This window comes from Melanotaenia boesemani, chromosome 13 (assembly GCF_017639745.1).
Source record: "Melanotaenia boesemani isolate fMelBoe1 chromosome 13, fMelBoe1.pri, whole genome shotgun sequence".
Taxonomy (NCBI): Eukaryota; Metazoa; Chordata; class Actinopteri; order Atheriniformes; family Melanotaeniidae; genus Melanotaenia; species Melanotaenia boesemani.
This window is the reverse complement of record NC_055694.1, coordinates 27,859,571-27,874,257: the sequence shown is the minus strand read 5'-3', so window position 1 is coordinate 27,874,257 and position 14,687 is coordinate 27,859,571. Positions and strand designations below refer to the sequence as shown.

At 38.3% G+C, this 14,687-nt stretch overlaps 1 protein-coding gene across 2 annotated transcripts; it reads left to right on the top strand.

The window, feature by feature from the left end:
• Nucleotides 1–887: 887 nt before the first annotated feature.
• si:dkey-32e6.3 lies at nucleotides 888–9,776 on the top strand. 2 transcript variants are annotated; one of them, XM_042003078.1, is made up of 7 exons: nucleotides 888–956; nucleotides 1,045–1,329; nucleotides 2,295–2,467; nucleotides 2,889–3,107; nucleotides 3,430–3,590; nucleotides 3,673–3,805; nucleotides 4,597–8,241. In XM_042003078.1, the coding sequence occupies exons 2-7, from the start codon at nucleotides 1,050–1,052 to the stop codon at nucleotides 4,771–4,773; spliced, it is 1,143 nt and encodes a 380-aa protein (XP_041859012.1). In that variant the 5' UTR covers nucleotides 888–956; nucleotides 1,045–1,049; the 3' UTR covers nucleotides 4,774–8,241. The 2 variants fall into 2 exon arrangements, with proteins under 2 accessions (XP_041859012.1, XP_041859013.1); XM_042003079.1 differs by lacking the exon at nucleotides 4,597–8,241 and adding an exon at nucleotides 9,763–9,776 and having other exon boundaries at nucleotides 947–1,329; nucleotides 3,673–3,857.
• Nucleotides 9,777–14,687: the final 4,911 nt, after the last annotated feature.

The window sequence follows — 14,687 nt, the reverse complement described above, 5'->3', positions numbered from 1 at the left end:
GCACTGTTTGAGATTACAAAGACCAACGTCTAACGATGAAATGTCTTTTGTTTTAAAGACAGACTGTTCTACTAAAATCCAACAGATTCCACATCCACTGAGTTTTGATAAAACATGGACATGCTTAATATCAAAGCAAGTGATGGCTGATAAGGAATTCATTTTTTTCTTGCATTGAGGCTTGTCAGGTTGTCTGTTCCACATAGTTCACGAGGTGAATCAGTGGACCTTTTTCATGCACAAAGGAAAACATGAATTTATAATAATTTATATATCTTTACTGCAAATTAGTAATAATTTAATATAATTAATGTTTTTGTTAATCAAATCCAATTATTCATCTAACTTTTTTTTTTATTTAACTGAGAGTCTATTATATCTATTATTTAATTTAATTATCATTCTATTTATTTATTTTTTTCTTCAACTTTTATTTTATTAATCTTATTTAATAATCCATAACTTATTGTATTTAGTTTTTAATTTCTAATCAAGTTATTAATCTATAATTTACTCTAATTTTTATTTTATTTTTATTTAATTAGATTTAATAATCACTAACTTTATTTATCATTAATGTTTATTTTATTTTATTTATTTTTATTTTATTTTATTTGCAATCAAAGGTGGATTGTGTCTTTGGGGCCAAATTAGATTAAGTATATTGTTATTTGGAATTCATTCTACAGTAAAAGTTATCGACTGTGTATTTGACTTTTAACATCCTATGAAATTATTTTATCTCAAACAGAACCAGTATAACTGTATGTAATGCATACGGTTGATGTAGGTTTTGGGTGTTTCCTGACCTGTTCAAATTAAAAAAGGAAAAACCTGGATTATTATAAATAAAAAAGGTTCTTGCCGGTAGATGGCGCCATCTCGCGCTGTTTGCTAGTGCGCAGCGGATACACTGAGAAGAAGAACAGACAGCCACCGATAAGGAGGAAGTACCGGTAAATACTCAGACATAAACCAGACTCATGGCTGAGCCGGGAAGATGATAGCACCTTTTAACCGTGAACTTCTCATTTAATCGCATAGCTGTTATGGCGGAGGTCGGTGAGAACAGTCGCCTCCAGGCTGCGGAAGATGACGGGACTGAGGGAGAAAAAGTCCTCGAGCCGGCGAGGCTGACAGGTGACGACCTCTCTTTGACAGTCCCGCGGGGACTCTGGTCCCCAAATCACGATCGGAGGAAAAAGTTGGTTCTTCACATAGACCTCAACAACACCATACTGGTGTCGGACGCCATTACGGGACAAGGAACCGTAGCTGCTCTGGACTTCTTCCTCACCACTGTTACCTGGGGAAAGAGGAACAAACACGGTAAACATGAGCGCTCATAGTCCTGAAGGAATGCCAGGAATGTGTGTGTGTCGTCAGCTGATACTAGGAAGATATTCCTTTCTAACGAAAGCCGAACAAAGAACATTGTGTCGAATATGTCAGAATACGTGGCCATTATTGGATGTTATTGGTTTTTTGCATGGCTACTTTGTAATTTTGGTAATTAACGTACTTGAAATAGAACAAGCAGAGACTAATGATGGCTGCATTCAAACTAGAGGATATTTCTCCTTTGTGTTCTTTTTTAAACAGCTAACTCATACGTACAAGCAAAGTGGAATGCAGCCTTGATTAACAGGTCTCATACTGGCCCTCAGTACCAAAGTATTTGTTGAATTATTGAACGTCATATTGCCATTAGATTATTAAACAGTAATATAATATAAAATATGTTTTTTAAGGTCATGCAGCCCTAATTATTATTTCTTTCTTTCTGACCTTACAAATATGTGTTTCTGACCTTAGAAGCATGACTTTTGTAATGTAAATTTAGGATAATAAGAAATTTGAGATATAAAAACTTTCATCTTAAAAATTTCATCTTTAAAAGACTTTTTTTTTCTTTCTTTTTAAATTTTGAACTTGGCGGTATGCTAAAGTTTAGGCATCCACATAAACAAAATGTTAAGCAAATTAAAATAATACTGCTTTGTCATTTACTCTAATCTTAGGAGGCAGCTGCTTACAGATGCTCATAGTCTTCTATTGGGGGGAATCATTGGCTTTTAAAATAGCCTCACCCTCCATAGTAATTACTTTGAAGAAAAAGAAATCACAGTCCTAAATTGGTAAAAATTCGGCCAAGTACCCAAACCTCTTGGGATGCCCGAACATTTCCAAACACAAATATTGAAATGAAGGTTTAAATTTTTTACTGCCTACCCTTTTTTTAAGTTGGTTTCATTAGTTAATTGTTATGTAATCATGTCCATACGTCTGTGCAGGTAGCTGGGAATGGCTGAGTGACTCTCCCACCTTGCTCCCACCCTGCAGTGATGCTGTCAGTTACTACTCTCAGTTTGGACGGATACCAGGTTTTACTTCTGTTGCCGGGAAACGCTTCAAAGGCATTTTGGATGAGCATCTGGAATTGCTCCGCTGGCCCGAAGGCGTCAAGGTACGCAAGTGATCAAAGAAATCTGCAGAATGCCCCGAGAGGAGGATTGTTCCACTCTGATCTCTGTTATTTTAAAATTACTCACCATGTTTCCACCCTTAAAACTCTTGGACTCTTCTAAACGTGTCACTAACCTTCTTGCTGTTTCCATTAAAAGGGAAAGTAGCAGTTTGTGTTTTGTTGGTCCATTCAGGTTTGTCTTAATACAATGAGGAAAGAAAAACATTAAGAAGCTGCAATGACCTGGCCACTGTACTGTTGACTGCTCCAGTGAAAAAATAGAGCCTGTAAATGGTGTTTTACTTTCTTGTTTCAGTTCCACGCCTTCCGCCATGCTCCTGTTTTACAGTCAGGTTATTTTTTGGTGAGTTTCTGTCAAACGTATGTGCTGCTGACTGTTTCCTGCCTCTGTTCCCTTTAGGAAGACAGACACTTGTCGGCTAAAGGAGAAGATGGACGACTGTACCACTGGATCCTCCCTTCCTTCTTCCAGCTGCTCAGAGAACTGGTGCAGGAAGGATGGGAGTTTGCCGTCCTGTTTCGCACTTTTGGAAGCGACCTACCTCGTGTGCTGAAAGCCATGTCCCGAGCCCTGAACGACGGGGCTCATCCACTGTTCCCCGATCTGCCCGACCTGAAGGTGAAGTAGGATTATACCCAACTATCAGTTGATATGAGACTTCTTTTTCTGTGTGGTTAATGTGTTTGTTCTCATATTACACAAAGTCCAATGTTTCACACTCAATCGCTGTAAACAACCAACGCTGTCATTAAAAAACAACTATGGCGTATTATGAAGTTAGAAGTTGGTCCAGGGTCGTGTTTTTATGAAGGTGGTTCAGATTTTTAACTTTGACATGGCTGATAGTTTAGGTGAGATCTTCCTTTGTTTTTAATAACAGTAGTTTTCTGTAGTTGTTCTCCCTCCTTCCGACTCTGACTTCATCTCCTTCTGGGCTCAGTTGAGCGTGGACATGACTCCAGGCAAGATCCACTGCAGCAAGAGGGGGGTTGTCTTGAGTCGGGCTGCGGACCGTGTTTCCTCCCGAGATGGAGAGAGAGGCTTGTACCAGTACTTGAGTTCTGTGCAGGGTCTGGGAGGTTTCCAGGACCACTTTGACTGGTATGAACAAAACTCCATATAACAACCAGCAAAGTAGGAGCTGTGGTCCACATTTTCTTTCTCTTTTTGTTTCTGTGTCCAGGTGGGTTTCCAATACCTTCTCCATTCGTGGAGGAAAACCCATGTGGATCGACCCCTTCGACCAACACGTTCAGCACATATTTGTAGATGATAACATACGGCAAAACGACGAGGATACTATCGTTAACCCGAAGGTACCTTCAGCTCTTTTAAAAGCACCACTTTGAGAAACAAATTTCTATGAGAGTAGAAATGGACATGTGAGCAAAAACAAAGTTAACATTTCCTGTTAGCTTCACAATGCAGAAAAATAGTTCCTTCCACCGTGGAGATGACTTTACCTTATATGGAATCACAGAGTCAGCGGTGTGGAGACACAGCAGTTGGCCTTTAAAATTTCTATTTTTTTATGTTTAGACTAAGTTAAGTCCTGCTTAGCACCTTCCACACAAGCCTAAGGCAGTTCCAGGTGATTTGCAGACTAAGACACAGCATAGATTTAAAAAAAAAGGGGGACATTAAAATCATGAGCAATATCGACTGTAAATAAAACGAGTAATTTTAAGAAAATTAAAAGCAGAATGGCTTGATGCTGAATGTTAATAAGGGTGCTTCACTTTTTTTTAAACTGCACAATTATAACAAAATGAAAGAAATTAAAAAGAAATACTCCAGGCTAAACTATTTAGCTTTTTTTTTTTTTTTTGTCTGTAATTTAAAAAATGTTTTTTTTTAGTTCATCTCGGATCTTCTGGATGGATGTTGGAACCTTTGGGAGTCTGATGGCTAAATTTTTTTATTCTACCTTTTCTAACAGGCGTGAACCAGAGGATCTGAGTAGCTAATCTATAAACTCACAGCACTGCTGTAGTTCTTCATAGACTTGTTAAATTATTTTAGATACAGTAAAAGTGAGGATATATGAAGGAAAACCACTTTTCTACTTCATCTCCCTCCACTGTCTTTCTGCATGTGTATTTCTCAGGTTTTCTTGGACCCAGATGGTCCTGACACTCGCACAGCCTGCACCTCTGAGCTGTATGACATCACTTTGATCCAGACGGACCTCCTGCGGGCCATTTCTGACCCGAGCTACTTCACTCAGCGCGTCCACATTTGTCTGGAAAACTATGAGAGGAATCTCCAGCAGGGGGCAGGCTAGAGCACACTCCAGCTTGTGACCTGTACTAAACAGCTGAGAGGATGCAAACACATTAAGTCTGTAGGATTGTTTAAGATAAAATGTTACTGATGGAATTCTACAGATGTAGGAAGGTTACTTGAATATGTAGATTAAAGGTAAGGGATTGTAGTTATCTGAAGATAAAATATAGTTTTATGAATCACCAAAGAGACCAACTGATGAGGGTGGGGTAAGTAGGATTGCCTTTAATCTGAAGTGGTTTAACACTACACATACTTGATCTACTGCAGAGCAGCAATAAGGGAAAGTTAGCTTCTATGAAGAGCACTTTATAGTTAGATTGGCCTTTCTGCCTTCCTAAGCTGAACAAAGCGTTTTTGACTGAGCAGCCAGACTGTAATTGTAGTAAAACTCTGACTCATCAGTGGCAGACGTTACAAATGGTACCAAATAATGTGAAAACCATTTAAATGTGGGGTGCACCACATTTTTTTTCCCCCTCCAGTTCTGTCTCTCATCTCCGGGTTGTTGTGGTCGGTTTACTAAGAAAATGATGTTTTCAATCAGCAGCTGAAGGCAAAGCTGAAATATTTCTGCATGATGAGTGTGACTTCTGTCTCGAATGCAACAATCATAATCCTGCTCCTCGTGTCAGCTGACTCTGAATTTAAGCTCTTATTGTGGTTAAAAACGACAAAGGTTCCCTGTTTGATGTGCACGGAAGAGTATTGGGGCCACTGAAGAAAAAAAAAAAAATAGAATTCTGAGATTAAAGCCAGAATTCTGACTTTTTTTTTCCCAGAATTCTATTTTTTCTTCAGTGCCACTAATACTCTTCCATAGATGCGGAACTGTGCACATACTTTCTGATATTTTTAGGTGAGAATGGTCAGTAATCATAAAACTTTGAGACGTACCATTAGGCGTTTGTTTGCACTCAGTTATTCTCTGGAGGGTTTATCATTTAAAAGCACTTTGAGGGAAATATTGAACTTTTTGTGTGGGATTTAGGATAGTTTTGCCTTAAAGCTTTAAAATATATTTATTAGTCCTCTGGATAGATGTGAATACTTTTCTTCCCAAAATCCGAGCAGTCCGATCTAAAAACAACACTCAAACAGAGTTTGGGCAATGACACCAGCACTGGCGTGTCGTGCATGACCTCCTTAAAAAGAGGACGTCCGAGTGAATACACGGGTAACATGAAGCTGGGATGGGTATTTATTCTTGTAGATGTGGAGGCTGTTTAGAATGTAACCGAGGGGGAAAAAACAAAAATGGAAAGAAAAGAAAAAAATTATATCAAGTAAATTTAAAATAATTTAAACCAGATAAGTTAGAGGAATTAGTATAAAGACCGTATGATTTACTGAAAGCTAAGACAATAACAAAAAAAAAAAAAAATACTGAATGTGAAAACCTGAAAAGGAGGATGGAAATTCATCTTTCATTATCTGTACCGCTTCATCCAGTGAAGGGTCGCAGGGAAGCTGCAGCCTATCCCAGCAATTAACAGGCGAGAGGCAGGTACACCTGGACAGGTCGCCAGTCCATCGCAGGGCCAACATCAGAAATTCATCTAAGCTTCTGTAGAGGCCGAGACTAAAGATAATGTTAATGTAAGCGAGTAAAAATAATTCATAATAGTGTTTTACAGCATTTCTGGTTTAGATTTCATTACATTTTCAATGTTTACAATAAATGGAATGTAGAAAAAATATCAGTAAGACTTTCATTAAAATAGAAAAAAACTCATTTACACAAATAGTGCAGGTTTCTGAAAGAATGAATTATTTTAATAAGTAGTGCAATGTCAAATTCAATTATATAATTATTAAAATGACAATATTTCTATAAATTTGGAAAATGTTCATTAGACCTGTTAGATTCATGTTTTACTCTGGTTACTGTTTTTATTTATTTATTTAGTAAAAAGTTGTAATCAGAATACACATAGCTGTATTCAAACAGTTCTTTCAGGTCGTGGAAAAGGCAGCCGGACGGATTGATCCACCATCTGAAAATAACTCGATATTAAGTTTAACATGTTACTTCATGTTTAGATTTACACCGTTACTGTCAGTACCTGCACCTACTGAACATATAATACAGAAATGTTTAAACCTGTGCAAATTTTCACTGAAGTGTAATCCAGTTACAAAAGGAAAAGTAAGTGAATGCCTGACCTGAATATTAACTGGTCTAGTAGCCTCATTTATTTTGCCTTTACATATTACAATAAATATGTGCGTTGTTGGACATCACTGCCTACATGCTCCCATGTTTCTTTAATGTTTGCGTGGCTGTTAGGCAATGCATCCACTAGGGGGCAGTGCAGTGTTTGGATTTTCCCTCAAACATGGTGGAAGAGATAATGTCATTATAAGAGATAATGCTTCTTCTAAGAAAAAGACGTAAAAAGAGGCCGTGCAGTAATCAGTGGTCTGTGTGGTCATTAAATGCATCACATGTTCCTTTTATTCTTCGTACCCTCTGCTGGACACGAGCTCAACATTTTCCCTGTAGTTTCCAGTGGTACTGCTCCATTTTCAACATCTGGATACTTGAACTGAATTGAATTAAGCTAAATGTGGCCCGAGCAGGGCCCTTAACTGCCTAACTGCTACCCGAGCACAGAAATATGGCAGCCCACTGCTTCCTAGTAAATGTAGAGGTGGTTAAAATGCAGAGGCTCATTTCCTAATTGGGATGCCTAAAATATGTATTATAATTATTGATATAGAACAGAAATGAAGGTTTACATGTATTTTTCTCAGGCATGAAGGAAATAGAACTATTGTTTGTTTCATATATAACTGGGTGACGTGTCCTCATGGCACCACACAGGTCTGAGGTTTTAGTATTGTCACTGTTTGCTTTAGCTTTATTGGGTATTTGGCCACAGTAAGTTGTGCTTTTAAACTGGTCTGAACTACGGAGGCATTTGATTTGCATTTAGCATGTTTCTTTAGACTTTTTTTTGCTTACCCACTTCCACAAATCTAAATTGTGAAGGCATATCTGGTACATGTGGTTTTAATTTTCAGTAAATAAATTATTTGCAGACAAAGCAGAGTAAATTACTCTCATCACTTCACTTTCTATTATTTTCTTTTAACACTGAACCTCAGGTATTCTTTTCGCTTCTATAACTTTGAAACTTTGAGCTAATGTGTCTTTGAAATGATAGAAATGCAAGCACAATTGCATTGTGCTTATTTAGCATGATAACTGCAGCATTTTATAAATTCAGTAATGGTAAAAACCAGTTTTGTTGCTTTTTCATTTTTAATATTTTCCATGTTGAAGGTCAGCAGTAAATTACTGTTTATCAGCTAACCGATCCACTGGTTGTCATCTAAGGTGCTGCTCCTGTTCATTTGAATTCATATCTCACCAAAATCTGAATTTTGGAACCTAACTATATTTTGTTTGCTTTTCTAATGTCAAATATAACAAAACTGTTTAATAAAATAGTAAAATTTTGTTGGTTTTGTCTTACTTTTTAATTTATTAACAGCCAGAGAAACACATCGGTCAGTAAAGTTTATTTGTAGTAAAACCAGACTGAAAGGAAAACATCCCTCCACTTTATGTAATTATAGACAGATGCAGCTCATGTATGGATTATTTAGGATATCTGTGTGTGAGAGGACTTCCTATACTTGTGGAGTCTGAAGGATAGCATTTGATGGCTTTGTGGGGACTGAAAATGCTGGACGAAACAAGTTTAATGTTTTTTTTCTGATATTTCCAATTAATATTTCTACATTAAGCACTATCACATTCATCAGCACTGCTGCAGCTACCAGAGGTTATTTGGAGTGGAAATAAAGAGTAAAAGCAGGACTTGATATTAACCCCCCCCCCCTTTTTTTTATTATTAGTATAATTTTTTTTTTTTTTTCTTTAGTTGGTTAGGAAGGAAATTAAAATACAGCGTTTATCCCAACAGACATGTTTAAAGTGAAGTCTGATCAAGGGACTTCTGATTGTTCTCAATCTGGCTGCACATCTATGGCTGAGGTCATTTTAATTTGCTATAAGTAATATCTGGAGTGTTTCCCAGACTCCTCGTGTTTGATGACAGCGGTGCGGACGGTCTTTGACTTCAGGTGTCTGATGGAGATGGCACGCCCGCTTCTGATGACATAAGAAAAGAAACTCATTTGTGACTATAATACAAAGCTCTTTACTTTGTGCTCAGCTCTCATCATTTGTCCTCCCCCACTCTGGTTCTACATCTCTAAAATGCAATGAAAAGGAAAATAGTTTCAAAATACAGTTTTCTTGTGAGGTATCTAAGCATAGCATTTGTATGGTACACACTCAAGTCTTTACCATATAAGGTTCTCTGTCCCACAGACTGGATTGACACAAGAACATGCATTCCATGCAAATGAGCATCCTATAGGCAAACTCTATGATTGGAGGACACAGGACTGAAGAATTTTCTTTGTTTAAACCCTATATAAGACAGAACGACACATAATGTCTTTAGGTCTTCGTTCTGGCTTTGGGACCTCCAGATTTTGCTGCAGAAATCTGTTTTGATGTCTGAACTTTAAATGGTAAACTATCTATTTGCGTTTGAAAGAAATTGTTTTCTAATAAAATGTCCGGTGAATGTGTATATCTTGTTTTGTGGTGTTTGTGTTGGTTATACACACTTCTGAGTCTGAGTTCATGGTATAATTTGTGTGTGTGTTTTTTTTATGACGCTCAGAGCGTCCTCTGGCCACGTGAGGGCAGCAGCACAGCTTGTGGAGCACCTCACGTTCAGGTGAGTTACCTGATGGTGACGGCGCGTCGGGGAAAGCTGGAAACCACCACACATCTGCACAACACACAGACGCCGTGGCAGCGACAGGATGACGTGGAAATGAATGCCTAAGTTAAAGCGAGGATTGCTGCTACTTGTGATTGGCGAGAGGACAGCTTGGAAAACGGATGCCGGAGTTTTTTTTTTTCGTGCCTGCGTAATTGCGCACTGATCAATGGGAAGAGGAGAAGAGTGAGGAGGACGGGGACGAACAAGATAAGGGGATACATCACATTTGTGTGAGGAAAACGAGGGAAAGTGTTTGTTTCACGGGATTCTGTCACCGAACAGGGGCAAGCCGCTGACAAGCTTCTCCTGAGAGCTCCGACGCACCGCCTGAACCTCCGAAAAAGGTAAGGACTGTTAACACCAACTTTCCACCCCTACCCTTCTTATTTCACGCGCTTTAATCGCGCACATGTACTAATGTAGAATTAAATGGTCAGGAAACTGTCAGGAAGTCTGAATAATCAGTGTTGCGCTTTACCTCTGCGCACAGGTGTCCCATTGGATCTGTTAATCACCGTGTTTGGTTTTTCTCTTTGGAAGCTATCAACGAAAATCAGATGATTACGAACACGTGCGCAAGTTATTTGAAATTTCAGGATTGATGACGCAGCTGTCGCGATAAAATGGTGGACGAAGATCAAGCTTAAACAAATCCGTTTGGACGCCATATCCAAAATAATGAGCGGACTCCAATGTCTTTTTCTCGGTCAGTGGTTTTATAGTCTCTAACGGTAGCAGCAGCTTGCACTTTGCAACAGCGCAGGGTTTAGAGAAATGTTTTCTAGCGTTGTGCCCTTTGCTTAAGTGCAAAGCTTTTTATTTGTTGCATTATGTCAAGAGCAAATCCATCCAGCTGTTGCCTGAAACGCCTTTTTTTCTGGAGAATCTGTAATCTCCTGGTTAATGGAATCCTGTTGAACATGTTTTGTTCCTGCAGCAAGTTGCTGTTTTTGTATTTTAATGTGTCTCAATTACTTCTTCTTTATCTGTTATTCTCCTTCCACCCTCACTTTTAAAAAGCCGCGTACTGTCTGATCTGAAGAACTAGTTGTTTCTCCAAAACATTCTAACTTGTATTGCTCTGCATCATTCCTCAGATCTTCTTCCTCTCTCTGTTGTTCTTACTTTTCCCATCTGACCGTGATGATGGCTCTCAATTTGGTGCTACTGCAGTTGCATAATGTAGATTACAGCCGACATGCAGCTCCCTGGACTGTCTTGCGGGATGCAGCAGACACGTAACGCTGTGGCAGGTCTTCTTGTGCCATCAGAAACCTTCACTCAGGACCCAACATGCTGCAGTCCGTTCAGAGGAAGCTTTGCCTCTTCCTCATAATCAGTGAAGACTTGAGGGTTAGGGGATAGGGATGGTGATGAATGGGCTATCAGTGTGGAAATGCTTCATGCATGAATTTAGCTATTGATGTTACAGTTTGGCTTGTTGGATATAAATGGGAACATTAAAACAACTAAATAAAAACATTAAGTATAGCCAGTGTATTTATCTCCTCCGTGATTGTTTTAGTTCTTAGGAAAATGGATTTCTTTTTGTCAGTTTTGATATTTCAGATTTTTAATTTGATTGGTTCTGCATGAAAAACAGAGTTGCCCATTTAAACGGCTAAATCTGTATTTAAGCTCTAACTAGGGGTCAGGCCTGTTTTCTTATGAGAAAAATAGATTAATTTAAAAGAAGCTGCTGTGTTTATTTATGTGGTTATTTAATGTCTCTTCCATCATTGGAAGGTTGTTCTGTTGAGCTTGCTGTGCTGTAAACCCAGATTTAGTTTTAATATAAAGTTTTTAGTAGTCATTAATTATCATTTTATGTTTTGTATAAAGTTACTAAACCAAGTGGACCAAGTGGAGTCTTTAAAGCTGACTTTCCATGAAACTGAGTCAGTGTGATTGAGTATTTGAAAGAACTAAACGATTTGCACAAATCTGCATCTAAATGAGTTAGTTCAAACAACTAGGGGGTATAAGAAAAGTAAAAGTCTAATGATCGCCCATTTTGATACAACTAAACATGTTTAGTTTTTACAAATGCTGAAACTAAAGTGGTTTAAGGCAAAAGGTTTCCATGCAAATTTCTAGTAAACAACTAATCCAGGATTAGAGTGTGTCCTCTAAAGCCTCAGCTGAAAGTAGCCTCGTGGCCTCATCATTTTTTTCCATTTATATGCTGTGATGATCGAAGGGTTGAGCAAATTCTGTTTTTTCTGGTTAGCAGAGTTGGTATCATTGAGTCTGTTGTGTGATTAACATCATTCTTTCATGTTAATTTTCTTTGGCGGCTCCGTACAAGAGATAGAAACCTTTTAGTCTGTTAAAATACAAGTAATTCAACTACAACACTGTAAAGAAGCATTGGGGAACTTTTCATGTCTTTTATATATTGCCAGAAAAACATGTATGCAGCAATTAATTTAAACATGCAACTATAAATGAAAACACAGTAAATAAGGAAAAATGAGTAAGAATAATTCTAAAGAGTTATTGCATCTTTAAGCAGTGTTCAGGAACAATTCTCCAGATTTCTTGACGGATATCTCAAAACTTTCTTTGGATGTTTACTGTTGTTTTTTTGGCTCAGTGGCAGCTATTATCACCATTGTTCCTGACACAGTGGCAGTTGGAAAATAATCTATTTGTAACTCAAACTTTAACACTGGCTCACTCTAAAACACCACCTGATGTCATCCTTTCTTTTCTCCTGAAGTTCTGACTGAAGGCAACCACCAGCGCTCACCAGGGTGATTGACAGCAGTGACAGCCAATCACAAAGCAAGAAACAGAAGCTTGGAGCCAATCAAAACAGTGTAAATTGTTAATAAGGCAGGGTTTAAAGCACCCTGTGCCATGAAAAATGGTAGGGACAATCAAGGAGTTACTGGATATTGGTAGGGACATATCCCTATCGTCCCTACCCAATTCTACGCCCATGGTACTAGTCAGTTAGAGGCAGAGTAGGGTGGGTCATGGCCCAACTATCTTTCGGGGAAAAATGACAATTAGGTTCGCAGGTATAACTGAGTGGTTCGCATCACTGGCGTTTAGAAGTGGGTATACGCAATGCTGACTGGAAAAAAGTGGGTATACACCGTATCCGTGTACTATTATCAACAAAAACAACAAAACACTCAGGACATTTAAAAAATCCCGTTACTGGAAAAGAGGACATATAAAAAAATCTATCTCCAAGTTTTATGAATCAATATTGGATTTATTTAATTTAAACTGATTTAAATCAATAAATTGATCTTTTTTTTTTTTTTAAACCCAGCCCTAGTCACAATACTAAAAATGTAATTTTAATTTAAAATGGTAAGCGATGACTGTTTTTTTTTTTCTTCTGTGAACCAGCAGAATCCAAAGTGGCATTTAAGTATTGATACCCGTGCTAATTAATGACTAACTTGCTAAAAAGTGCCAAAATAGTTAAAATGACAACACTGATTTAGCCATGCACGGGTGTGTAGGTCAGTTTATTCGCTGTATCGGAAGTCGTACACTGACAGATGTTTTGCGTTGTTTGGAATGCAAACTGCGATTAAATGCAGCATTTTATTTGGTAAAGATAAATCGTAATTAATGTGTTAAAGATCATTGTAAGTCTTAAAATATTTTCCTATAAAATATTTTCATCATGTGGTCTAAGTGTGATAAGCGAATTCGTCCTGACAATCTTCAATCAACAATACTTTCGACAATTTAAGTATTGAACATTTTCAATATTTATGACCAAAAATCTTCATGTGTTTGTGGAAAGCCGCCGACTCCTAAGTTGTGACTGTGTGGTTTGTGACGTGGAACGGAGTTTAGCCAATCAGAGAGCAAGCTGACTGGGGAACAAGGAAGGACATAAAGTCAGTGTTCACGCTGTCTCCGGTCTGTTATTTTACTCACTCCTGGATTTTTCTGTTAACAGTAGTCCCAAACCGCCATCGTTTCCTCCTCTTGTATATCCTCTTCCATGCTGGGTGTTGTGTTTTCCCGTTGTTGCTATGGTTCTTCTTTGTTTTTGTTGGATCAGGTTTCGTCATGCGCGATTTCTGGCTCGGAGGACTAGACTCTAGGTCGGTTGCGGGATAGCATTGTTATGTGTGTGTTGCTCTGCGCTGAGATTATTGGAGCACACCACACACAGAATGATAAACTGTTAAATGCCTGATTTTTTATCTTCATGTGTGAGGTCTCGAACAGATAAGAAAATATCTCTTCAGATTTTCGAAAATCCATGTGTGTGTGTAACAGGCTTTAGGCACCGGCCGTGCGACCCGACCCTGGATAAGTGGTAGAAAATGTGTGTGTGTGTGTGTGTGTGTGTGTGTGTGTGTAGATATATAAATATAAACTGAGATTACTAATCATCTGGCATGTAATAAAGATCTCTTTACTGGTCTGTCTAAATTTGCAGCTGGAATGTCTCCATCTTCTTGCTGGCCTGTAAAGGACTCTAAATAAAGGAGACTAAATGTTTTTTTGTTTTTCTTTTAGGGGTGTCATTAATGCTAATCAGATTCACATTTCAAACAGGAGTCCTGTTTTATCATATTGGTAAAAGGGCAGGTGACTCAAAGCTTTCAAAGATCCTTGGTGTTCTGGTAGGAGATTGTGTTGGCAAACTGACTTGTTGACCATATATGGTGCTTTGAGCTGTTTCTGTATATACAAACAGATGATTTAGAAAAGGTCAGATTCATAATTTTTCACTGCATGACGGGATGAGAATTCATATTTCACAACTATCATTTTTTAATACTGAGAGCTAATGCACACACATTCAGAACGTACTCTGTCGGTTTTGATAAAGGAGACTCCTGTGCTCTGCAGGACAGTAATGGAGTGTGAGTGTGTAATGTATTTAGCTGTGATTAGTGTGGCTTGTGTGGGACAGATATCATGGCTTCCACACACAAATACACAGAGCCCAGCCTTTTAGAGACGTTAATGTAGACAGAATAGTGTGGAATTTAGCCAATATTCCCATCAGGGGATTAAGTGGATACTTCCAGTAGACATTTTGGACATTCAGCCTGCCAGCGATGGGAACTTCTTACCCTGGAAGAAATGTCAGAAAAGAAGAAAGAATGGATAA